Here is a 26162-nt window from a genome sequence, read left to right as displayed (position 1 = left end):
GCAAAATGGTGCACGTTCCTGCGCTCATTTGTCATTCAAAGCTAAATGAATAAACATTTTCTGTCATTTTAAATCAGAGAGTGAGACCGAATCAATCCATACACCCGAGTCTAGATGACGCGTCATCTGAACAAACACTCACACAAGCTTAAACACATATCCGTGGGATCTCTTGAGTCTTATACACACAATACATTTGTATCCAGAGGCATGTGAGCCCGTAAGCCACACAGATCTGACACAATCTCTCCATTATTCTACAAACACAGAGTTGCATTTCACACTGTATTTACATGTCTCATGCAGGAATGTACCAATGTGTGCGAGTCCACTAGCACTCACAATCCTTCATTCAGAGCACATTCTGACGGCTCACATCAGACAAATCCCAGCATCCTACTGTGCTGTGAATGTAATACTCGAGTAATGCTATGCTGCACTGTATATGGTGTATACGGTTTCACACAATACAGTTCAGTTTGTGTGTCTGAGCAGCACATGATGTAATAGTAAACATTGACAAGTGTAACGCTACTGTACATTATCATCACGTGACCTCGGTTATGTTGCACATCCATCCACCTATTATCTGGGAAATAAGAAACAAACCTTTGTGTACTGTACACACACTGACTACTGGCAGAAAATACAGAGCTGAGAAAGAGATGATAAATATTAATTTTAGTCTGTCACAATGGACTTGTAAGGTCACGGGACTATGGAGTATGGTCACCAGTGTGGTGTGCTCTGTTGTGTACTGTATTCAATGTAGTATGGAAGTACGCGATTCAGTCTTCCTGTGTTCCTGCAGTTTCAATGACTCATTCACACAAGTCTGGACTCAAATCAATACTTGCTCAAGACATCCGTTGAGTTCAGAGAGGAACACCGAGTTACTCAAGAGTACATGAAGGATTTGGTTCCAAAATGAGATATCTGTGTTTTAAAAATCATGTTTTTTATTGTGCATTCCAATTAATATCTTTCAAACTGCAATCCTTTTTTTATTTAAGCCATAGTAACTCAAAAAATACAGCAAACTAACACAATAAAACATGTTGAAATAATAAAAAAAACATTTTGGAACCAAACTCTTCATATACTGGACAACAATACTTACAGAAGAGACACGCAGTACACTGGGATACAGTACCCTGAAGTCTGTATGTCACCTACAAAGTGGGACTTAACCTAAAATCTTCCGTTTACTACACCAAAATATCATCAGACTCTTGGTTTGAAGCCCGAGACAACCACCCAAAATGTTCCCCAGGACTCCAACTGACCTGAAATGTGTTACACCACAGTAAACAAAACTCAATGTGTTAGTGTAAGCAGATCAGCCTTCACGTTCACATTGTGATGATGATTTAAAGCGTCACACCTGAAGTAATCTGGAGTTAAGCATCTTAAGAGCTTCACAGATCAGCGTGACCACAGCGGGCACGCGCACGGCGAAGATACTCACCACCAACACCGACGTCCTGACCGCTTGACACGCGCTTTGCCGCAGCTCCGCCGCCGTGCCCGGTTTACTCAGACCGCGCGTGAACTTGCGCGTCTCCGACATATCTGACTAGAAACTGTCATTCATTTACCTCACAGCGTTACTTAAACTAATTTAAAAACAAGAAAAGTCGGTTTTCTCCGATGTCCCGACCCCGAGCGCAAACCTTTGCGAGTGTCCAACAGATAAAAGTCTTTCTTAAACACCTTCTGCCCGTCGGACCTTTAAATCTCATGGCAGATGACCGCGTTAGATCCGTTACTCCATGTTTTGGGCGGCTGGTGGTCACTTTTGCGGTGTGTACGGTGCTTTCCCCGTGCTGTCAGGTCTCGTGTGCGTTTGTGTGTGTCGGGAGGTTTAACACCTAAACTCCCGCCCGCCTCCACTCACAGAATTTACCGATCGTACTATGGCGAAGGGTTGCTTCTTGATATTCATGAGCCCACGCCACGTCATAAGACCAATGCTTAAACGTCATCAAAAAGTTATCAATATTCAAGCAGTAGGCGGGGTTACAGTGCAACGTCACCAGAATAAATCCTTCTATGACCGACGCCTTCGCCTTAGTAGGATTTGATCATGTAGTCTACATACGTGTAGACGACAGAATACCGGGAATACACGTTATTTTATGTGCTAAACAACATTTAAACCTTGAAATATATTACTTAAGCATTATAATATTTATCATCAAACGAGTATCAATCATCATTTATGAGTCAGTCATTAGAGAAATGTACCGTTGTGTAAATCACCTCAGTGGTGAATGCAAATCTTATTTTCTGTAGTAAAACACGAGCTGATCCAGAGTTTACATCTGTTACTCTCTCATAAAAAATATGTTTTCTATAGGCGTCAGGAAATATACAATTGTCATAATATCTGTTAATAAATATGATGCAAAAATGCCACAAGACGAACCCAACGAGTTTATGGAATGAGGTTATATTGCTTTCACTTCTCTTCAAATGTTCTCTCTTTGGCTTCAGTTTAGCAGTGTTTTGGCTCAAATAAAAAACAAGATGTAATGTACAGTTGAATTCTGTACTAATAGTCAGACATTTGTGTGTTCACATGAACAATGTGTGTAAAGTTTCATAGTTTAATGACAACAGCACACAACAGACACATGTTGGTACATGCAGACAGATAATGTGTTCTATAAAGTTCATTTTATAAGTGTTACACTCTTCATGACACATGTATAAATATAAACAGTTTGCTGAAATTTACATTTAGAAAAAATTACTTCATAAAGTTCATATATTTTATTTTAAAGTCCTAATATTGTTGGAAATACTTGAAATGGTTTTGGCACGCTGGCTTCTGGAAGCCGTCATGGTTTTAGCTGCTAAAGTTGCAAACATTTGTACTATAAAAGTATGGCACTGAAACAGACGCTCAGGTGACACTTATGGCTGACTTTCACCAATGCATAATTAAATATAAAACATCACGTAAAACAAATTTCTGTAAAAATGCATGAAATTGATGAAACGTTTCTACACTTGAGTAAAAAGCACCTGTGTGTGAGCGTCACGAGTTTAAAGGGGAATTCCACCTCTCTGTTTACATCTGAACCTTTAATAACACTTTTATTTTCAGTTTCCCAAACACTCAGAATTCAGAGTTAATATACAGCCTTAAAACTTCAGCAAAGTTTCTGTCCCATCCTGTGGATATAGCACCGTTGATGTTAAAGATATTGTGTGATGGGATCACTGGTCAGGCACTTGTGTAGCAGTGACGCTGCTGAAGGCCACGCCGGTGACCTCGGTTCTTCTGCAGGCCGTGACTCACCCGTGACTGGCATGTGTTGCCGTCTCAGCACAAGAAAAGTTCTGCTTTACCAACAACTAATGTGGTCTGACAGCATTCACTGTTTCATATAAACAAACACAAAGATATAAACAGGTGTCAAACACCAGCGGAGGAGAACAAGTCAGATGGTTTAAAGGTTCAGAAGTGATGTGGTGATATTCCCCCTTAATGTCATTTATGTGACCTTGTTAAAGTGTGATAGAATGTCATCGTCATAACACACACACACACACACGCAGAAAGAGATACATTTTTTCAGATACTGAGCTCTGTATGGTTCAGTCTGGTTCAGGCAGTGGGTTCCTTTTTTAGTTTCTGGTGGTTCAGATAGCGGGTTCTATGTGGTTTAGTCTGGTTGTGTGTGGTTCAGATAGCGGGATCTGTGTGGTTTTGTCTGGTTCAGATAGCTGGTTTAGTCTGGTTCTGTGTGGTTTAGTCTGGTTGTATGTGGTTCAGATAGCTGGTTCCGGTGGTTTAGTCTGGTTGTGTGTGGTTAAGTCTGTTTCTGTGTGGTCTAGTCTGGTTATATGTGGTTCAAATGGTTCCGGTGGTTTAGTCTGGTTGTGTGTGGTTAAGTCTGTTTCTGTGTGGTCTAGTCTGGTTATATGTGGTTCAAATGGTTCCGGTGGTTTAGTCTGGTTGTGTGTGGTTTAGTCTGGTTCTGTGCGGTTTAGTCTGGTTGTGTGTGGTTTTCTGCTGGTTCTATGTGGTTTAGTCTGGTTGTGTGTGGTTTAGTCTGGTTCTGTGTAGTTAAGTATGGTTGTATGTGGATCAGATAGCAGGTGCTGGTGGTTTAGTCTGGTTCTGTGTGGTTTAGTCTTGTTGTGTGTGGTTCAGATAGCGGGATCTGTTTGGTTTAGTCTGGTTGTATGTGGTTCAGATAGCTGGTTCCAGTGGTTTAGTCTGGTTCTGCTTGGTTTAGTCTGGTTGTATGTGGTTCAGATAGCTGGTTCCGGTGGTTTAGTCTGGTTCTGTGTGGTTTAGTCTGGTTGTATGTGGTTCAGATAGCTGGTTCCAGTGGTTTAGTCTGGTTCTGTTTGGTTTAGTCTGGTTATATGTGGTTCAGATAATTGTTTCCAGTGGTTTAGTCTGGTTCTGCTTGGTTTAGTCTGATTGTATGTGGTTTAGATAGCTGGTTCAGGTGGTTTAGTCTGGTTCTGTGTGGTTTAGTCTGGTTGTATGTGGTTCAGATAGCTGGTTCCAGTGGTTTAGTCTGGTTCTGTTTGGTTTAGTCTGGTTATATGTGGTTCAGATAATTGTTTCCAGTGGTTTAGTCTGGTTCTGTGTGGTTTAGTCTGGTTATATGTGGTTCAGATAATTGTTTCCAGTGGTTTAGTCTGGGTCTGCTTGGTTTAGTCTGATTGTATGTGGTTTAGATAGCTAGTTCAGGTGGTTTAGTCTGGTTCTGTGAGGTTTAGTCTGGTTCTGTGCGGTTCAGATAGCGGGTTCTGCTGGCAGAGACGGTAGCACTTCTGATCACTGTCATCCATCTACACAAAACACATCACAAATCTTATGTTAGCACAATACATTACAATCATTACTGCAACCACACACATTACCATGAACACGACATCTGACATTACTGACATTAAACGGTTCTTTTACACCAACACAAGCTTCTACACATACCGTGGAAAATCTGAATATTTTACTGCACAACTACAAATCTATTTATTTCATTTTTTTCATAAAGAGAAAGTTAAGGTCCCGAATACTGTTGAGTTTATAAATCACTGTGACAAGACTATTGAAACAGCAGCTACAGCAATATGAGGACAGAAATAAATGTGAATAAGCAGTTCGAGTTGTGATAACAATGAAGAAACAATTCATATATTTATGGGGTTTTTGATTTTTACGAGAAGTGTGTGAGGAGCTGAAACAGCGTGCAGTACCTTTGGAAAAAGTATTCGCTTTCAGTCCTGAAGAAGTAGACGTGAGATTTGAAATGCAGTTTGAAGACGTGATCTTTATGAATGTTTTCTGACTCGCCAGCTTTAGTTACGGAGTAACCCAACAATGGCAGACTGGCTAATGGATATTCATCCTGAGAGAGAGAGAGAGAGAGACTTCAGACATTTCACACACATCTGAGAAATGTAGAAAGTAAACACAAGTTTATATTTTAAGAAGTATGTCAGAGAGATCTGCAGCGTGAGGGTTTGTGCATGTGAACATACGTGTGTTACCTCATGTGTTTTGTAGAAGAACAGAGTAAAATTGGTGAAAACCACCCAGAGTTTCTGCCAACCGTTGCTGTTCTTAAACTTTCTGAGCAGATTCCCTGAGAGCTGATTCTGTCAGACACAATGAACGGCTTTAACACACTGTGATATGAAATACACACACACGCACGCACGCATGCACACAGTGTAAGGTTGGTACCTGTAATGCTATGCTAAAGTCCAGCATGGAGACGCTGGTGTTGCGATGCCAACACACGTGTACTATAGTGTTGCCACGGTGAAGCGTGTTTGCCGAGCTGTTTCCATGACGCACTAGAGACGATTGTGACTCGCCAACATCATCCTCAGACTCCACTTCTGAAACCCCAGAGGATTCTGGGAAAATGATAAAAGAACAAATGACGTATAATATTTCTAGATAAACGTTCTGGAGGCTTTAAAAGGAATGTATTGTTTTATGTATTATCAATTATTTTTTGACTTTTCAGGTAGAGCACTCCAGTCACGTGTGATGTAGACGTGTGACTTACTGATGTGTTTATTAGACATCAGCAGGTCAGAGGTCAGTCCGTCAGATTCCTCGGCCAGATCAACTGCCATCTTTAAATCCTCCATCCATTTCTCCATTTCTGACTCTGAACTGACACGCACAGAATCAATTCACTTTACAATCTATTTCTGACACGTGATCTCACACGCTCGAGTCTCTGAACACACTTCAAAATAAAGGTGCTTCAAAGGTTCTTTAGATTATGAAAAGGTAAGAAAGACTTCTTTAAAGAATGAATGACTGAACGGTTCTTTGTGGAACCCAAAATTGTTCTTCTGAGGCATCGCTGTGAACCTTTTAAGCAGCTTTATTTTCAAGAGTGTATGTGGACAATCACAGAGATGATGATGATGTGAGATTTTAAATAAAACGATGTGAAATAATTCCTCATGACATTCTTTTTAATAATGAAGTGATTTGTAATATAGTTTAGACCAAGTTTTACTCTCTTTAAAATGATTGAAAGAAAATTCTGTGATCTTGCAACCAAAATATCAAAAATCATCATCTCTCCTAAAATGAAAGATCTTGTAGTATAAATGTAAAAAATAAATGACAAAACAGGTCAGTTCTGGTCCTTAATTCTGATTGGCTGAGCAAAGGTACCCCAAATTATAACGGCTGACTGCATAACATAGCCTAAATATCACTTTATTTACTTTGTTTTATGAAACCATGCTACGCATATGGAATAAGCGTTTTATAAATGCAATAATCCGTGTGAAGCAGTGGGTTACAGTGCGTTTTATAACAGCTGAGGAGGTTTTAATGACTCCACTTCGCGCCCTTAACTGTTATAAAATGCACCGTAACCCATTGCTTATTGCTTTAATCAATAGCTTACGAATAAAACATGACATAATATACTGACCCATGAGATAAAAGTATATTTTAAAGTAAGTTACCATGCAGCGACCACCAGTGACTGCTGCTGAACCATCAGTGTGAAGGAATGAGGGACGCCCCACTCGTCCTCGCTCTCCCGGATCTAAACACACACACGTCAGGACAGGATTCTCACGTCAGTCAATAACATCAACACTGGCTTCAGTCACATGTCATGCTCTTACTGTCATTCCACGTAGAGGAAGTTGTTTGTGTACTGAGAATTGATTGGTTGATGTTATCCCACGAGTGCTGTACAGGAGCACGTCATTGAACTGACTCCACATGAAGACAGAAAGAGAGTTCAGAGGAACATCCATCACATCTGTGTGTGTGTCTGTGTTTGTGTAGTGAAATGTCACCAGGAAGAACATGCGTTGTTGAAGTCCTTTCCCCGAGAGTTTACTGAGACAGCCCTGTCTGATGAGCTGACGTCCAGACACATTCTGAACACCGGTCACATCCTTCTGAAGCTCCAAGAGTTTCTGATGATTCTCAATGTCCAGCAGAGAAGAATGAAGCTCCGCCTCCAGCTCACACACCTCAGCCAATGCAGCTACAACACAAACACACACAAACGCACACACACACACAGACACACACACACACGAACGTACGCATATATGAAACCTACATAAACACTACACTAGACAGAAAAAAGGACTGACGATGTTGCTCATGATCTTAAATATCTTTTAGTTTGTCTATGCTTGAATGTGGCGGACATATTTATTAGTTCAATTAAAACTGATATGAAACAGTAGAGAAAAGGCTTATGAATGTGATCATTTAGAGTGAATAATGAAGAGAAATCAGGGCGTTCAGAACAGATGTGAAGTCCTTCAGTACTTCTTAAAACAACTCAAGAGTGTTTCTAGTGTGAATATAGACGTCTGGAGGACGAATCCACAATCCTGGTTAGGACAATGTGACGTATGAGTGTAGTCGCTCACCTGTGCAGCGTGTGTGATGTGTGTGTGTCTCTGGATAATGTTTGAGGAGTCTGTTGAGGATCTGTGTGTAGTGCAGCAGGCGATGTCCAGGTCTCAGCAGAAAGACGTTCAGTGGAACGTAACACACCTTCTGTAGCTCAAACTCACGACACACTCGCTCCAGCCTGTGACACGCAGCACACGCTTTCTCCAGCGCGCACACACACTCTGATGTCATCTGCAGCTCAGCGGTGAGAGACTGTGACACCACAAACAACTGCATTAAACACCACTCAGAACAACAAACACACACAGACACACACTGAAGCACCTTCAGATCAAGCATCAGCTTCAGCAGCAGGTCTCCTACACACTGAACGTCCTCATGTGACCCCGCCTCCCTAAAACACATCACCAAAACATCATCACACCAGAAGAGGCGGAGCTGTCAGGCCAACAGACGGCCATCATTCATGACGCCTGAATGTGTTTACCACTGAAAGTCAACAATAACAAACATGTGTAGCTTGAGGACACTCATCCATCATTCATTATTATTGACACAGATGCTTTATGCTGGAAATCAAAACTCATCTCATGTATCCTCAAGAAATCCAAATTTAAAATTCCATTTCAGCCTCATATTCATGTGTGTGTGTGAGTGTGTGTGTGTGTGTGTTCCTCACCAGAGTGCAATGGTCTCGTGGAGCTCTCGCAGGAATCGTGTGTGATGTTTGTGTAGAGGCTCATATGTGGAGCTCAGAAGTTTCTTCAGAGAATCATGAACACACTCCTCCTTATCCAAAACTGCCTGAAACCACTGACACACACACACACACACAGCTCTTTAAACCTGATCCTCAGTCTTTGTTGAATGTCCAGTGTGTCCCTGTGGGCTAAAGGACACATGAGATGTCCACAGGTGTGTGTGTGTGTGTGTGTGTATGTGTTCATCATCTACCACAGTGATGAGCTCCAGGTCCTTCAGGTGAGTTCTCTCAGTGTTTAACAGCTCTTTAGTAATGAAGTATGCTTCATCTGCAGGACACATCTACACACAGACACACACAGACACACACACACACAATTAGTGCAATATAACAGTTAATGGAACATTGACCTTCAGACACATCTTCATCATCATGTCATCACACATTTGTGGCCAAAAGTTTTGGCTTATTTTTAAACTTTTGATCTGAATGTGTGAGCTTAAATGTCTGAAATTAGTTTAGTATACACAAAGATCATTTTGCAAACAAACATTTTTTTCATGACAACACTAAATGTTTATTTGGAATGGATTTGACTGAATAAGTAAGAGCAGCCAATAGGAGGACAGAACAGATGAACTTGTTTAAAAAGCATCTCAGGGTGAGATGTCAAGAAGCTGCTTGAGAAAATGAAACATTCTGCAAATTCTAGTCAAAAGGTTATAATAATTTTTAGTTATAACATAATTCCCATAGTTCCCTTTGTTTCAATCTAAAATATGGACAAAATAGGAACACATAAGTGAGTAAGTGTCCAAAAACTTACGACCGGTAGTGTACATCACAGCTGCATATAGTGACAACATGCCCCGCTGTTATCTCACTGGATGTTGTGTTTACTTTATGTGTGTTTCAAGATTGAAATGTAAAAGCCTTTATTTAGACTAAAACATAAACCTGAATAAGGAGTGAAAAGTGTGACAATTCACACCGGTCTGGCCTCCATCATGACACATCACATGTTTAGCTCCATAATTATATATGATAGAATCCCAATGAAACATGGTCTCTCTCACCTTCCTCCTGTTGTCATCGTCCTCGTGGATGTGTTTGTCAGCGGTGTCGTTCAGCAGAGGTGAGATGAGGGGTGACGGGGTCACAGCTCTGCAGTCTTCAGCGTGACCGTTCACTAAAGTCACCAGAGCACGTGTGACCTCTGAGGACGACAGGCACACAGACGTCATGACATCATCATCTCATAATTATCATCACCACACGTGTGTGTCACTGATTATCATCACAGATGTGTGCGTGTCCCTCTGAATTTTAAACCTGAACTTGCCCGACATCACGTGGAGTGTTTCCTCTGAGCACTGCGGTCATGATCAATGAAACACAGACACCAGCACTAACATTAATGATGATGTGTGTTGTGTACACTACCAGTCAAAAACTCTTTACTGACAAAAATCAGAAGTACCTGTGAATAATAATTTATCGTTCAAGAATCAACTGAACAGCAGTCAAGAAAGAAAGGACTGTAATACAGTTGAACTCTTGTGTGATGTTTATGTTTTTGTTTTTCACCCAGTGGACAGTTTTACAAATGAATACTGCCATACATTTATGGAGAATCCTTCTGACAAGCAACATAGACATGTGTGACGGATGAATCATAGCAAAGCTCCTATTCGTTTTTTTCCATTATAACATACTAAACAAAAATCTATGATATGGGTGAAAGACAGACGATTATCTTACAAAATATAAACTTCATAGGTTACAAAAATGATAATCACATGATCTTTAGTCAACATTGAAACTGAACACCACACAAGAGTTAAATCTCGACACACAACGGTCAACAGTCATCTATGGACAAAATCTATAATGTTTTTTTGATTTGTTTATTGATCATGACCTGATAATCATACTTTTAATTGTTAAGCCTTGAATACAGTGCTTCTCTATTATTTTAAAAGGTGTTATTAATAATAATAAATTGTTAATATTGAAAAATGAAACCGGTATGTCTAAACCTTTGACTAGTAGTGTACATGCGTGTATAACACATACTGTTCATGAAAGGATGCACATACAGACAGACAGACAGACAGACATGTAACATGACCGTGTGTAGAGACAGTGAGACATGCACTCAGACAGAAAAAGAAGAGCTTTAGAAGCCTTTAAAACAATTCAGTTTGGAAAGACCAACGGCAGCTTTATTGACACATAAGGTTGATACAGAGCAGCAGAAGATCAGGCAGAAAACATCAGAATAATGAGAATAAAGCGCTATGTTCAGAAGAGCAAACTAGCATTAAATACTGTTTACATTGATAAACATTTAAGTCTGTTTATCAAAACCTATTCAACTTATATCCCACAATGCAACGTGCTCATGTACAGTGTGAGGAAATCCTGTATAAATCTGTTATTCAGAGGAAAATCTTATTGATCAGATTTGGTGAATTTGTGTTTCATTTAAGTCTCAAATGTTTCTCCTAAAATTTCTTCTTGAAATTCTTCGTTGAAACACACGAAGAGTCTGGAGGTGCTTGAGTTCATAATGAGATTTTCAATAATATTAATTATTTAATGCAGATTTGACAAATCTGAGCTCAATTTGACAGTCTTGACATCTCTCCAGAAATTATTTTATGTCTTTGAAACAGGCCTATTTATTATATCTTTTTGTCTGATATAAAAGAGATTAAGAATGCACAATAATAAAAACATAATACACCATGATGTTGTGTACTACAGGACCGTTTCATATATTTGAATTTAACAAATGCTAGCAGTCCATTCTGAACACAGACATTGAGAAACATCCTCAGGTAACGTTCACACAAATGACCAGCAGGTGGCGTGACTCACACTGAACAGATTCATTGTGTGAACAAAAGCAGATGATCACAGGTCACATTCAAAAGCATCTTCATGTGTGAACATTCTCCAGAGTTCAGCGCCGTGTGAGAGGGAAAATACATGCAACCAAAGTTTACAGTGAAAAAGCCCATTAGTGTTTCATCTGAACGCCAGCAGAAAACATGACAAGCATTTATTGATCATGAAAAGGGACAAGCTCAAGCAGTTTGCATTAACAGACAGGGCAGAAAAGCAGGTTTAGTGTACAACAAAAGGTGAATATCAGGCAACAGTGATCAAAGAGACAGACGGGGATTAGAAACACTTCAGGAAAGAGTCTTCATCACTGAAGATATAAAAAAGCTTTAGAATTTTTTCCCTAAACATCATCATCCTTAATAAACGGTTTCTAATCCCCTCTGAAGGATAAACACCTGTGAGTGTGAATGAGGGAGATACAGATGCTGTCATGAACACTTCACTTCATCAAGAAAATCCTGTCATCGTTTACCAGCGTCATGTCATTCCTCACACGTCTGAGCATCTTTCATTCACGGAAGAAACCAAAGATACGAAGAATGTTTCAAAAACATCCAGATCTGCTGTGCATCTCAACTTTACGTCAACAAAAAAAGGTTTTTAGAAAATGATTTACATTTCAGTTCGATTCATACACATTTGTCATTTGTGGAGTTCACAACGACTGTGTGGGTTTGTTTTATGAAAAAAATGAACATTACGAGTAAAGGCCATTGCACATCGAGTCCGAAATGTTTGCACGTTAAAAAATAAATACGACCTCACATTGAGTCAATCACATTTACAAAATTTGGACTGGGTTTGATTTTCTGTGTTTATCGAATCTTTAGGAAGCTTTTTGAGAGGCATATTGAAAATTCAGAGACACCGTACAAATCAGCACCAAATACGAAACCCACGCACAGACGAAAGAACGACAGGGGGCTTCAGAATGACAGGAGGGTACTGACAGAATTTTTAGGTGAACTGTTCCTTTAAATTAATCTCTTACTGACGGATACATTCATTACAGTTCTGACACAATCAATCCATTATATATTCATAAACTACCTACAAAATCATGCAAAGTCTTTATAAAATGCAAAATGTCCAAATCTGTGTTGCTTTGTCAAAACAGAACAGATAATAGTGAGTCTGAGGCAGAGAGACGTGAAATGTCAAAGCTAAAGAGGAGTGAGAGTTTTATAAAGAAGCAGCTGCGACTGTACAAACGACGACGGTTAAGAAAACAAGTTCACTGTCGAAAGGTCATTCTTATCCTATAATACATGCTCCTAAAAACACCACAATCATTTCTATCAACGTCTCTAGCGTTATGAGAAAAACTCTCCTAAGACTTTATTGAAAAAAGGTGATGGTGTCACGAGACATTGAAGGCCTCAGGATGTGTTCTCCATTAAAATCATGCATCAGCTCAACTGAAATAACACTGAACCTCACTGCCTTCAAATCCCACGGATCAGATTTAGAGAACAATCACATAAACGCCTCCGTCATGTCTATCGCCTGCAGGTTGTGTCATGTGGTCGACTGATGCATCAGAAATGAGCGGCCGGTCTGTTCTGTGTCACAAACACAGCAAACAAACCTCCAATATCGTTGGTTGTTAATACAAAAGGCCGCGCATCTGATCGAGGTGGAATACTGTCCCACAAAGCGATGACAACTTTGTATACATTCAAACTACTGAAACACTTTCTGAGAGAAAAGCTTCTGTTTCACGACTTAAGAAGGACTTGAAGGCAGTGTTGAGTGACATCATCCCTCGATTACAGCATCAACGCTGTGTCTATTTGGGTTCCGTGTGGAACTTGGCACTGCAAAATTCCCTCGACCCCCCTCAAGGACAAACATCTGGCCTAGAGATGTAACGATTCACTGATCTCTCGATACGATTCTTTCATGGTTTATTTTTACAAAATGAGACAAAAATTGGCCTTCATTATTTCTCAAATGCTGCACATATCTGTGTAAAATCAAAATACCTTTTATGTCAAATAACAAAACTAAAGTGCGATTTTAAAACAAATTAGACTTTGTGCTTTTCTCAGATTTTTTTACATTTAAGAAATATCAGCATATCCATGTTTGCAGTAAACACAGCGGCCCCTGCTGTTCAAAACGTGTATTGCGATTCAAATATCATCTCAACCGGCTTGAATCGTCAGATATTAGAATAGATTTTCAACCGGGTCACGGTTCATCGTTACATCCCTAATCTGGCCTGTCACACTGAGGAAGACAAACCTCTGAGCGGCAACCGACACACAACGCTTGGAGGCTAGCAGCTAAACACTTGCATCCCTTCTTCATCACTGAGGTTAACACCTCCCTCATCATCCAGCTCATCCATCTGCAGACTGTCGAACGAATACTTGTTTCTGGGGAGGGGAGGCGAGCGACGAGGGTTTTCAAACCCCAGCGATTGGCTGCAGGAGCCGGTAGTCTCCGCCTCCTCGGAGTCGCTGGTATCTGTTCCACTGCTAGTGGAGCCGTCAATCATCTGCACCGTGCCGAAGCGGCGACGCGGGGAGTTCGGCTTCAGAATGGCATTACCGGGAGGCGTGAGCCCGTTGGCCAGCATCCTGCGCTCTAACATGGCCATTCGCTCGGTACGCAACATAACGGGGGTGTGGGGCTGATTCGAGACGCGCGCGTTTGTTTCCACGTTCTGGGACTTACGATTCATGAGCGGAGAACCGCTACCAAAGAGTCCACCTCTGTCCTCCCGGAGCCCCGCTTTTGAATTCAAGTGCCGCCCGCCGTATCCGTTATACTGGGCGTGGCTTAGCGAGCCGGTCCTGTGGAAAGAGGAGGGGGCGGGGCTAGAGGTCAGGCTCCTGGTGCCCGTGTAGTGCTTAATGGGACTCCTAGCAGCCAGCTCATCCAGCAGTGTGCTGTGAAGCGGCCCGCGTACCTGAGTTCCGCCCCCAGACAACGGCGACTCGAAATAGCCAGCGCTTTGAATCGGGGAGGAGGGGCTGGGGTAGCTGTGGGCAGGGCTTACGGGAGAAAGCGGTGGAGATTCTCTCTGTCTGAAATTGCCCAGGTATCTGTCTTTCTGATGCGAGCGGGGAACAGCGAACCCCGTGCCGCGATCGGACACACTGTCACGCGTGCGCGATTGAGACCTGCTGAGTCGACCTCTGACCTCATGTTCACTAAACTCTGCATCACTGCAGTCGATATAAGGGATGGACGAGCTGCTGCCTTTGGCCGCAAGGGACGCCAGACCTGCTTGCTCAATGGCCTGGCGTCTGCTATCCTCCTGAACGTGGAAGGTTGGCTCGCCGCATCCGTTGAGCCGGGTGGAGGGGGATGAATTTCCACAGGGTAGCAATACAGCCGAATCTTCTGAGCTTACTAAAAACGATCCTTCCCGACACTGCTTCCTGGCCTGAGAGAGAAAAACAGCAGACAGACATCAGTACTTCAGTCATCTGAGATTCTTACAGATGTGCGTGTGGACACACTCACTTGATTTGGCAGGGTGGCAAGTAAAGGTGATGTGCTCACGTTGTACCGAACTCTACTGTGTTTCCTGAAAAAACAAACACACACTGTACACACATCTTACACAAATCACAACACTGACCACCAGACTCACCTCTCAAAGGGCAGCTTTCTAAACTCATTCTCCTTCACGTGATCGATAACCTGCTTCTGTGTCCGCCCGCTGCAGAAAACACGTATAAAAACATTTCACTGCATTAGAAAACTAAATATGAAATCTACAAACAAATGCGCTTACAATTTGTTTCAGAGGGGACTTCACTTTTACGAGAAATGTTACGGTACCTGAATCTGAAGGATGAGCCGCGACTGAACAGCACTGGTTTGGGTTTGGGTCTGGGCTCTTCGTAGAGTCTGAAGAAGGCGTGATACTCCACACAGATCTTCCAGAACATTTTACAGCAGTCCCGACTGGACATCAGAAACTCTAACGTCTCTGCACTCACATTTTGCTACAGGCAGACAGAGCATCACTTTAGCTTCACACATTTGACCGACGCTTTATATTCAAATGAAGTTTAGTTAGCTGAAGATATGTTTTTTACTTGAACGTCGGACCTACGGTGTAGCCTCTACGCCGTAGCCTATGTGTCTGTTTTCATTTATATTCTACGTCGTTGTCCGTGTCAACAGGCAATGACCACTAGGAGTCAGTATCCACACGCGAGTTGCTTGTGTAACCAAGACAAGAGCCGAAGAATTAGCAGCTGGTTTAAGAAGCATTAGCAGTGGTAAACATGACTCTATCGCAGAGTTTTTTGACGTGAGCGAGGGGTTCAAACAAACCAATCACAGCGCTTGCGGTCCGCATAGGGTCCACGTTGATTTGAAGCGTTCTTACATCTTTGGAGAGGAGCGCGTCAGGCTACGGTGTAGGGTACATGGCTCTGCGTAGGCTACGGCATAGGTTCGACGCTGGAGTATAAACTGAATTTAAGACTCACGCTTTGATCTGCTCTCGGTTTGATGAGAAACCTTCTCCTCTTGAAACTCAGTTTGCGAATATTTGACCAGCTGAAGCTGTTGATCTTGGTGTGACCCTGAATAAAACACAACTCACGTCAAGCCCTCTGTTATTAGTGTGCTTCACGAGTTCGCCTGCCCATTCAGTCTCGATAAATCACAGTAAACAAACTTGGTTGGCTCGCCCGAGACTTGGCTCGAGCTACCAGCTTGTAATAGAACTGCACAGAAGAAGAATAAGACCAAAGCTGGAGGAGTTGGGGAGGAGGCGGGATGCTGGAAGAACTGACGCTTGGGCGGCACGGAGACGGATGTATATATGATGATTGACAGGCTCCAACCAACCTACATTTAGAACTGAATTTAAGCTTGTGTTTGTGCGTACCTGAAACACCAGGACCCCATTGTGTGCAGCAGCCAGACTGAGTCTGGTCCCGTCTCGATCTTTAGCCGGCTGAAGTCGCATGCCGTACATCTCCAACCTGCACGCCGCCTCCAACAGATTCTTATCGGACACTGCTGGAGTCTGACCACTACACACACATACACACAGCTTTGTGTTATTCACCGAGACATGTTGTGTGTTCCTGAGGGTGTGACGCTGGTGTGCATCTCCAGGCGTTTGGAGGGGATGCTTTAAAAACATAGAAGTCAGCATATGGCCGATGCATGTGTGCTGTCATAAGGCTGTGTTTGTCTGTGTCTGCAAACTTACACATGTTTACGGTGGAACTCCATGATTTTGTCCATCAGGGCCATCTGATCACTGATGTAGTTGGTGTTTAGAAGATGTTGTCTGCATTGAGTTTCCTCAAAATCACCAATCTCAGCTGGAGAAACACACACAGAATGATGGAGATCAAAAACATAGAAAGTGAAAGACTGTCAATGTAGTTCTGCTCTCATTCTTAAAAACGAATTGATAGTGCTAGAAGGACATTCATCAACCCAATAAATCCTTCAGTCTGACCACTACATAGGGCATTCAGATGTAATGACAGTAACATGACAAATCACCAGGTGAAGTACAGAAGATATGCCAACTTCACTCTGTGATTGTTCTCAGGATTTGATTTGGGTTTTAAACCCCAAAAATGTTTCTGTTGTGTGTTGACAGGCATGTGTGTGGGTGTGTATAGACTACTATACAGCTTTGTTCCTGGCTCATCCAATCAGCCATTGTATGAAATGAGTTGTGGTTGCTACAGTCTAGATGCAAAAACAAATGAATTGTGAGTTTTTTACATACACTGAATGATGTGAGACACCAGAAGAGCAGCACTGGAGTCACTACACGTGAGACGTCCACCGGTCAGATCCTGTCTCACCTGCAGCGCAAACAAGTACCTGAGAGAAAACAGCCATTTAAACACATGCGAGAGACATGTGAAGATCTTTCTGAATGAAAGAATAGACATGTTCTCACCTGGTCAGCTCCTCCAGAATTAGAGAGTGATCAGGGGGGAAATATTTCACAACAAACCGAAGAACTGTGTGTTTGGGCCCTGGACACACACACAACACAACACTTTGAGATCTACAACAGGGTTACGTTTGTATACAGTTGGCATGAACGTGTCAAAAACAGACCACAGAGATACACACATACAAGCACACAGACACACACACACACTCACACACACACACACACACAGAGTCGTGTGGCTTCTTACGTGTGATCTGTTTTCTAATGGGCTTTAGTAAATCCAGCCAGACCTGTGGAGTAGAGCACAGAGAGGAGATGAGTTCAGATCTTTATAAAGCCTTTGTTTCAGGTTCATCCCAAATGTATTTTCTGCTCCATTTCATCTCACCGTCCGTCTGTGATGGTTCTGGAACTCCAGGCAAAAGTAATCTCCCTCAATGAGATTAAGATGTGAGCAGACCATCTCAAACAAAACTCGTCCAGAACATCGATGCTATAAACGACAACAAAAATAGATCACAACATGGCTACATGATGGTTGAAAAACACTTTCATTTCAGCATCTTACAACAAAACCTCCAGAGTGTCTTGTGACATTACAACAACAAATGAACAGGGATTCATTCAGAGTTTTAGCAAAAAACTCTTGACATGACTTCCAAAAAGCCGACTGTGTGCTAGCGGAGATACAATTCTATTTTATACAGACACCTTGCAAATGCACCTTAATAAGAGAAGTTCAAGCTCATGGTAGTGACACATCTCAGCAACCAAAGTGAGCACAACCAGTACCTCCTTACAACCTTATAGGAGACTAGAGACATTCATTTTCATTAGTGACATCATCACAACAGTGGTCCACCCTTTTCTGAGAGCCACAAGTCTGAGCAAATATCAGAGACAACAAAGACAGTAAGATCTGGAACATTCCATCCCTGTGAACAGTCCATCCGATTCCCATGAAAGATTCCACGGTTGCCATAGCGACCTAATAACCGGGGGCAAAATTAGTAACTTGTCATGTTGCTGCACAGAACCACATCACAAAGAGTCCGATAATGGAGAGAGAGGTAACAGATAGAGAGACGGGTCACAGATAGACGGGTAACAGAGAAAGAGAGATACAGGTAACAGAGAATGAGAGAGACGGGTAACAGAGAATGAGAGAGACGGGTAACATAGAAAGAGAGAGACGGGTAACAGAGAAAGAGAGATACAGGTAACAGAGAATGAGAGAGACGGGTAACAGAGAATGAGAGAGACGGGTAACATAGAAAGAGAGACGGGTAACAGATAGAGAGACGGGTAACAGAGAGAGACGGGTAACAGATAGAGAGACGGGTAACAGATAGAGAGACGGGTAACAGATAGAGAGACGGGTCACAGATAGACGGGTAACAGAGAAAGAGAGATACAGGTAACAGAGAATGAGAGAGACGGGTAACAGAGAATGAGAGAGACGGGTAACATAGAAAGAGAGAGACGGGTAACAGAGAAAGAGAGATACAGGTAACAGAGAATGAGAGAGACGGGTAACAGAGAATGAGAGAGACGGGTAACATAGAAAGAGAGACGGGTAACAGAGAGAGAGACGGGTAACAGAGAGAGACGGGTAACAGATAGAGAGACGGGTAACAGATAGAGAGACGGGTAACAGAGAGAGAGACGGGTAACAGAGAGAGTGACAGGTAAAAAGAAGATTCAGGTAGCAAGAGAGAGACCGGTAACGATGCAAGTCAGGTTAGAGAAAAGAGGTAACAGAGAGAGAGAGACTGATAACAGAGCTTTACTCTAAATGAGTCCGGTGATAAGTCATACAGTAATTAGGGTTTGAGGTCACAGCAGACCATAGCCAGAATTTCTGAGTAACACCAAGACTAGTGGTGCTATTGATTTACAGTAACTATGTTTGAAAGACCCAACGGTAGGTGAATAATGACTCAATATTCAATTCTTGGTGAACCATTAACTAGCTTTACTGAAGCCTGTCCAACATTGTGCAGGAATTGGAAAGACAATATTTTTTAAATAGATGGCCATCATTCAGTTCCTTGTAGCTGACAATGAACATATTGTCATACATACACAGACAGAGTGATTTAAACACAGCTGTTAGACAGCTGTTCCTTTATATTGACTTAACCCTGTCAGTAGCAGAACATGTGTGTCAGTCAGCCTGTCTGTCTCTCTCTCTCTCTCTCTCTCTCTCTCTCTTTCTCTCTCTCTCTTCAAACAGAATCGATCTATTATATCTAGTTAACATAAGCCAAGTCAATTACTGAAAGGTCATAAGACAACAGAGGTGTGTGTGTGTGTGTGTGTGTTTGCCAGCCCTGCAGGAACTGGTGTTCAGTCAGTGGAAAATCACACTGAAACATTTGTTCAGCCCTGTTGGTTTATTAGATTTGAGGCATTTTCCAGAAAGAAATATGTGCACAAAGACACAGCTCATTCTGTAACAGTCTCTTCACCAGATTCAAGAGGACATGATCATGTCTGCCTTTAACTTCATAGAGAATGATTTGCACTCAGAGATATAAAAGTATTTTGGTATTTTATTAAACATTGGGGGACAAAGACACAGATGTTTCGGCTAATGCCTTTAACCATTACAGATAACACAGTATTAATGAAGTAAACAGGTTGCACCTAGTTCATGTAGTTTAACCTTATCTTTACACAGCCAACAGATCATTAATACAGCCGACGATAAGACACACAGACACACACACACACCGAGACACACACACTCACACACACACCAACACAGTTGCCATTCATGCTCTCAATGGGCAGAGATGAGGTCAGAAATAACAGCCGGCGTTGAGATTGTTAACAGCAGGTGTCTCTTTTGTTTGCCATCCAAGCACGCACACACACACACACACACAGCAAAATCGATTGCTTTAAAACAAGAAAAATGTATAATTAAAAAAATGTTGTGATTTGGACCCTAGCAATCATTTGAACACAACTGCAACAAATAATTAATAACCACTCAAAACATCATTAGCAACAGCATAGCAACACCCTGGTGACCAATCTCCAACCACTGTGCCAATGAGTTTGCACAGACAAGCAATGCTCACAGTGCAAAAATCAGATTGCAAAAATATGAGGATGTGAAAAAAAGTGGGCAGATATTAAACTCAAATTAAACAGTGAAACACAAACAGACACACAAAGCTCGACCTCACCAAACCATCACACCTGTAAGACAGTTATATACCAAATACTTCAGGTAGAAGCAAATATCTGCTTTTCTTTTTTTTCTAATCAACACTTTTGTCACCTTTCAACAACATGATATAATCTAATATTGTCTCAATGAAATAAATCTATCAACTCCATTACCATTAATCCTGTAATCCATCAATGTGGTATTAATGTCTATGCCTGTGTGTGTAAATATTCCTGTTGTGATATAAGATAATAGACAGCAATACAATTTATTACTAACATCTACAGATTAAAAATGAGAATAACTCTGATAATATCTGTACACACACACAGAGCTCATCCACCGGGAACGTCTGAAACAGATGTGACCATGAGTGGGAACTTTCTTCACACCATAAACATCTATCGCACACAGAGAGATGATTTCTTGACTTCATCTATAGCCTGAATGATACGTAAATATATAAGAATATTATGTTACACTGTAGCTTTCCTTTACTAACAGCAGTCTCTCTCACTGAGGTGTGAATATGACCCAGTTCTGAAAGTGTAGATTGTGTAGCTGCTCTGTAAAGACACTGGAGTGTGTTAGTGTGTCAGTGACCTGATTTCCATGTTTTCTCCTAAGATTCTTACAATGCAACAATCAAATCACAGGAAAATATAAAAGGAAACCAACAACACACACACAATATTTAACATGTACATGTGTATGAATTAGGGCTGTAAACGTTAATGCGCTAACGCATGCAATAGATTTTTTCCGATTAACGTGATACAAATATTTAACGCAATTAACGCAACATCCGTTTTTTCCGTCATCATTGTCTAGCTGGCTTTATATAATCACGCTCTTATTCGCTCTGTGTGATTAGTTTGTTCATTTTTGTTAATCGATTGACAGCACTAAAATAAACATGTTAAACAAAATATATAGTGTATGTTTAATTTCACCATACGCTTGCGATTAATCGCAGTTAATCACACGAAAAGGATGCGATTAAAGAATTGAATCTTTTGACAGCACTAGTAAGAATATGTCAGTAACCGTGAGATTATTCATCTACAGTACTGTACGTGTTTGTCCACTGATCTTCAGCAATATCAAAACTTACTTGATTGTGTTGCTAGTGGGTTCTTCTTCACTTGACAGCAATCCCAGCATCCACCTAGCAACCCCATAGCAACCACCTCCAGCATCTTCAAATGCATCCGAGGTTGTTATCTGTTCTTTAACATTTGAGAGTGTAAAAACGATATTTAAGTCGTATTTGAATGACGCCTCTTAAAAACAAGGCTTTGAATCGCTGTGTGCCGTCTGTGGATCGACAGCTCTGATATATTTCAGATTTCAGCATATCATTTGATATGATGGTATTTATCCACACAACTGTAGACCTTTAAACATCTGACACTCTCTCACACACTCGCCATCCTCCAGAAATCAACTTTGGGCTTAATCTCATTTATTAAACAGTCCTCAGCCAGTAGTTTCCATCAAAGCCCTGTGACTGACAGCTGTGTCGTGAAGAAAAACCCAGATGATGCTTTCAACAGGAATCACAATTCAGACTATTCCTTCACAATCAATGAATAGTTTTGAAGAGAAATGAAGTACAAGACACTGTGACATTGTTTGGTTCATTTGTGCTAGGAGGAAAGTTTGCTTTTTTTACTTCAAAGTGACAACACATTCTATGTAGCCATCATCTCACCGATATGTCGAATGTCACTTCGGAGTCGTCCAGAAGCAGGACTCTGACGCTCACGGGTCTTCCCGGAGGTATGGCGGCGGGTTTGTGTCCAGGCTCCAGGGTGCTGATGCCCAGAGTCTCTGGAGCTCCTAATCGTTGTCCCGCTGAAGATGTCTGAGCCTGTTCCACCATGATCTTCCGCTCTTAGCCTGTACACAACACACACACACAAACGTCATGCTTAAACGCTTATAGGGCCATCTCAATTATTAAATAATCGTCTCAACGTCATTGTTTGACCTCATCGCGATTATTGCACATCTCTCAAGCTACCTGCATATTGCATGTATATATTGTAAGTATGGCGATACGGGTCAAATCATGTACCACCACAACAGTCACTTAAAAAAAAAACTTAAAAGCATATACCATAAAAATAACCTGCAGTACAATTTTTCACAAGCTGATCGCAGTGAAAAAAAACAGACTACAGAAATTTCATTAACATAGAAGTACATTTTTATTGTAATATTGGGAGCGAGATCTATCAATATAATTTTAATGTTATCAATTTAACCATATTTACAAGTATTTGTCGGTTGTATTATTGACAAGTTAAAGCTTACACCTTCAATTTATGACGACCCCAATTATTCCAATGTATTCCCAAGAAAAAATGTGTCTTATATTCAGAACAATATGGTCAATTCAAAAACAAATGAAAAATGTGTGAGAATTAAATGTAATTACAGTTAATTAATGTACAATTAATCGTCATAATCGCAGTGCTACAGTATATAAACCAAGAAAGTGATGCTAAACGTTTCAGTTTTCTATTGAGGATGTTGGTGATGGTTAGTCTACAGTTATATATTTGAAGAGTTTGGTTCAAAAATGAGATCTTCTTTTTTTATGTTAACATGTTTTAATTGTGTTTTATTGTGTTAGTTAGCTGTATTATTTGTTTTGTTATTATGACTAAAATTAAAACAAACCAGCTGTAGTTTGAAAGATATTAATTAATATGAATAAAAAAAACATACTCGATCCTCCAACCAAACAGTTATTGCTCTCCATTGACTACCATGGTACAAAAAATGACAACGGTAGTCAATAGTGCCTCAGAACTGTTTGCTGTCCTACATTCTTCAAAATATCTTCTTCTGTCTCAAACAGAACTAAGAAGTTTAAACAGATATGGAACAACTCGAGGGTGAGTAAATGTGGACAGAATTTTCTTTTATTGAGAGAACTGTTCCTTTAAGAGAAGGTCAATATGGGCCGATATTAATGAGTTCATAGAGATTTCCAACCTCTCATATCAGCCTGTGTTCCCATCATCCTCAATGTTCATTACACATACCAGAGCACTGATGTCATTACTACTGAAGCATGGATCAACAGAGTGTGTGTCTGTGTGTGTGTGTGTGAGAGAGCGAGAGATAGAGAGAGATAGAGAGCGAGAGAGAGAGAGAGAGAGAGAGAGAGAGAGAGAGAGAGAGAGAGAGAGAGAGAGAGAGAGAGAGAGAAGAGAGCGAGAGAGAGAGAGCGAGAGAGATAGAGAGAGAGCGAGAGATAGAGAGAGAGCGAGAGATAGAGAGCGAGAGATAGAGAGAGATAGAGAGCGAGCGAGATAGAGAGCGAGCGAGAGAGATAGAGAGCGAGAGATAGAGAGCGAGCGAGAGAGAGAGAGAGAGCGAGAGAGAGACAGAGAGAGCGAGAGAGATTGAGCGAAAGCGCGAGAGAGAGAGAGAGAGAGAGAGAGAGAGAGATCGAGCGAAAGCGACATGTAATAACAGAAAGTGATCTCTGTGGATCATCTGTGACCGCTTCTCCTCATACATGATAACATCCACCTTCAAATATTTTTCAAAAATTCAATATTCAAGAGATATTCTGCTACTATTGATCTAATCGTCCTTTAAGAAGAAATAAACATAATAAATAACTGCTCTCTCTTTCCAGAAAACCCGTCTGTCGATATTCCTTTCATATCAGAAATAACAATAAAAATCTGTGTGTAAAAGCTCACAGCTACAAATTGAAATCTATCAAAAGTATATCAAATACACCAAATAATCATTCAAAGGAAACATTTCTGGAACTTATTATGGTTATTATGGGATATGTTGTGATTGAATGAGGGGATACAAATGAGAATCAGGAGACTTGATTTAATCTCACTGCTGCAGAACAACATTACAGGTCTCGTGTCCTGAAGTTCTTCATCACAATGAGAAACAGCTGACTGAGAATGAGTTGAAAATAAAAACTCTCATAATCAATAACAGTCTGATTGATCATCTGTGAATACATCTGTGATAATGAATGAAGTGTATCTGGACTAACAACAGGACTTATTACCTATAAAACCTCCTTATGTAAACAATAAAGCAGTTCAGAGGTGATAAAGCAGGAGAATATAAGAACAGACAATAAAACACAAGCAACTCACTCCATGAATTTAATGGATGTCTGGAAAAATCACATGAATGGCGAAGCATCATCATCATCATCATCACAAATGAACATCACACATGTGATATCTAAACACAAAGATCTGATAAGAAAATATTTTCAGTTATGTCACCAAATCACTACAGCTGCCTTAATGCTGTGAGAAAAGAGTTCAACGCCTTCTGAAAGAGAAAAGTGAAGCTTCAGTCTTCAAGTGGAATAGCGAATACAGTCCATTAACTGATGTTTATACAACATATTAAAGACGTAACAACTACACCAATTGCCGTTGCGCGTAACCTCGGAGCGTTCACGATCTAATCCCACAGACTGTTCAGAAGCAGTAAATACAAACAAAATCTCATTTACACTCATTGGAAATTAACCGATTTCACTCGATAGATTTCTAAACTGAGGTAAATATTTTACACATCGTGTCGTTAACAGCGTTAACAAACAAAAGAGCACGCGCAAAGAAGTTATTTAAAACGATTACACGAATATTCACGATGTCCGACATCAGTTTTACAGACATGTTTCAGGTCATTCTCGTCCTTCTTCACAAGGACGGAGAAATAAAGCGGCTGCGGTGTCAATCCGTCACCGCGTCACATCGCGCGCACGCAGCTCCACTGGTTATAATGGAAGCGATGTAGTGACCGCCGCACGCGTGCATGCTGTGAACGGAACAAAGCGCAGGTACATCGATCATCACATGTCTTCGGGAAGACGATACAACGCCTCGATGCGTTTCATTCGCGTCACGGTATGACGGTATACAACGGTATAATGTCAAACTCAAATCTGTGGCTGGATTTATCGCTTAATCTCTTCCGATCACAGGGCGGTGAAGGAGAGAAATGTGCAGACTTACCGCGAGTATAAATCCACTGAATACACCTGCGCGTTTCTCGGAGATAAAGCCACTGAACGGTGATGTTGAGCGCGCGGGGTCGCGTCGCGTCACATCGGGTTTAATGTGAGGAAAACGCGCGCAGTCGCCATGTCTGCTGACGGAGAGACGGACGGGATCACACTGACAGAGCCGATAGAGACTCCGACCGGCCCCGTTAACGGCGACACTCACTGAACGTGTTCATCTGCTGCCATCTGCTGTGGAAGCGACACACAGCAACCGGAAGACAAACACGTGACCATCCATCACTCCAAACACAACCACAGACACTCCTAATGAACCCGGATTCAATAAAGAAATGATCTTCAAATGAATGTTGATCTTAAAGGATCCACTCATAAAAAATAATGATCTGCTTAAATACAGCATTTGTTTCCATAAGTCCTCATTAATAGTTATTATTGACATAAGTGTGCTTTGGTGTGCTGCATTAATTCAGTTGCACCAACATGCGACATGAAAACTGTGGCGCACTATAGTATTTACTCTGGGCATTTAAATGTATT

General features: G+C 41.2%; 2 protein-coding genes across 4 annotated transcripts in view; both read right to left on the bottom strand.

Moving 5' to 3' along the window:
• The window catches only part of zmp:0000001200 (dedicator of cytokinesis protein 9), a 52996-nt gene extending 51130 nt beyond the window's left edge, over nt 1–1866 (bottom strand). For both annotated transcript variants that reach the window (XM_056754193.1, XM_056754191.1), the window contains exon 1: nt 1469–1866. In XM_056754193.1, the coding sequence (XP_056610171.1) occupies nt 1469–1570 (102 nt within the window). In that variant the 5' untranslated portion in view covers nt 1571–1866. The remainder of the gene's footprint in view (nt 1–1468) is intronic.
• Nucleotides 1867–2595: 729 nt separating this feature from the next.
• LOC130427176 (FERM, ARHGEF and pleckstrin domain-containing protein 1) lies at nt 2596–25933 on the bottom strand. 2 transcript variants are annotated; one of them, XM_056754309.1, is made up of 26 exons: nt 25615–25933; nt 22305–22492; nt 17798–17902; nt 17657–17699; nt 17410–17488; nt 17233–17330; nt 16699–16813; nt 16369–16516; nt 15965–16060; nt 15306–15472; nt 15115–15183; nt 14985–15048; nt 14190–14904; nt 9671–9810; nt 8846–8935; nt 8571–8704; nt 8216–8285; nt 7906–8143; nt 7315–7508; nt 7138–7227; nt 6973–7055; nt 6048–6157; nt 5717–5892; nt 5521–5628; nt 5227–5378; nt 2596–4818 (listed from the first exon to the last, which is right to left on the bottom strand). In XM_056754309.1, exons 2-26 carry the CDS (start codon nt 22473–22475, stop codon nt 4743–4745), a joined length of 3531 nt encoding a protein of 1176 aa, XP_056610287.1. In that variant the 5' UTR covers nt 22476–22492; nt 25615–25933; the 3' UTR covers nt 2596–4742. The 2 variants fall into 2 exon arrangements, with proteins under 2 accessions (XP_056610287.1, XP_056610288.1); XM_056754310.1 differs by having other exon boundaries at nt 14742–14904; nt 25615–25927.
• Between the last annotated feature and the right edge of the window lie 229 nt (nt 25934–26162).

The sequence above is a fragment of the Triplophysa dalaica genome, chromosome 8, assembly GCF_015846415.1.
Source record: "Triplophysa dalaica isolate WHDGS20190420 chromosome 8, ASM1584641v1, whole genome shotgun sequence".
NCBI lineage: Eukaryota > Metazoa > Chordata > Actinopteri > Cypriniformes > Nemacheilidae > Triplophysa > Triplophysa dalaica.
This window is presented reverse-complemented; position numbering and strand designations above follow the sequence as displayed.

What these genes read in the sequence shown, in the direction of transcription:
- LOC130427176 (XM_056754309.1), bottom strand. Translation starts at nt 22,475, where the DNA reads ATGGTGGAACAGGCTCAGACATCTTCAGCGGGACAACGATTAGGAGCT. An exon ending in GAGTTCCACCGTAAACATGT is followed by an intron (nt 16,517 to 16,698) that starts GTAAGTTTGCAG and finishes ATGTGTGTGTAG; the next exon opens with TGGTCAGACTCCAGCAGTGT. An exon ending in ATGGGGTCCTGGTGTTTCAG is followed by an intron (nt 16,061 to 16,368) that starts GTACGCACAAAC and finishes TGTTTTATTCAG; the next exon opens with GGTCACACCAAGATCAACAG.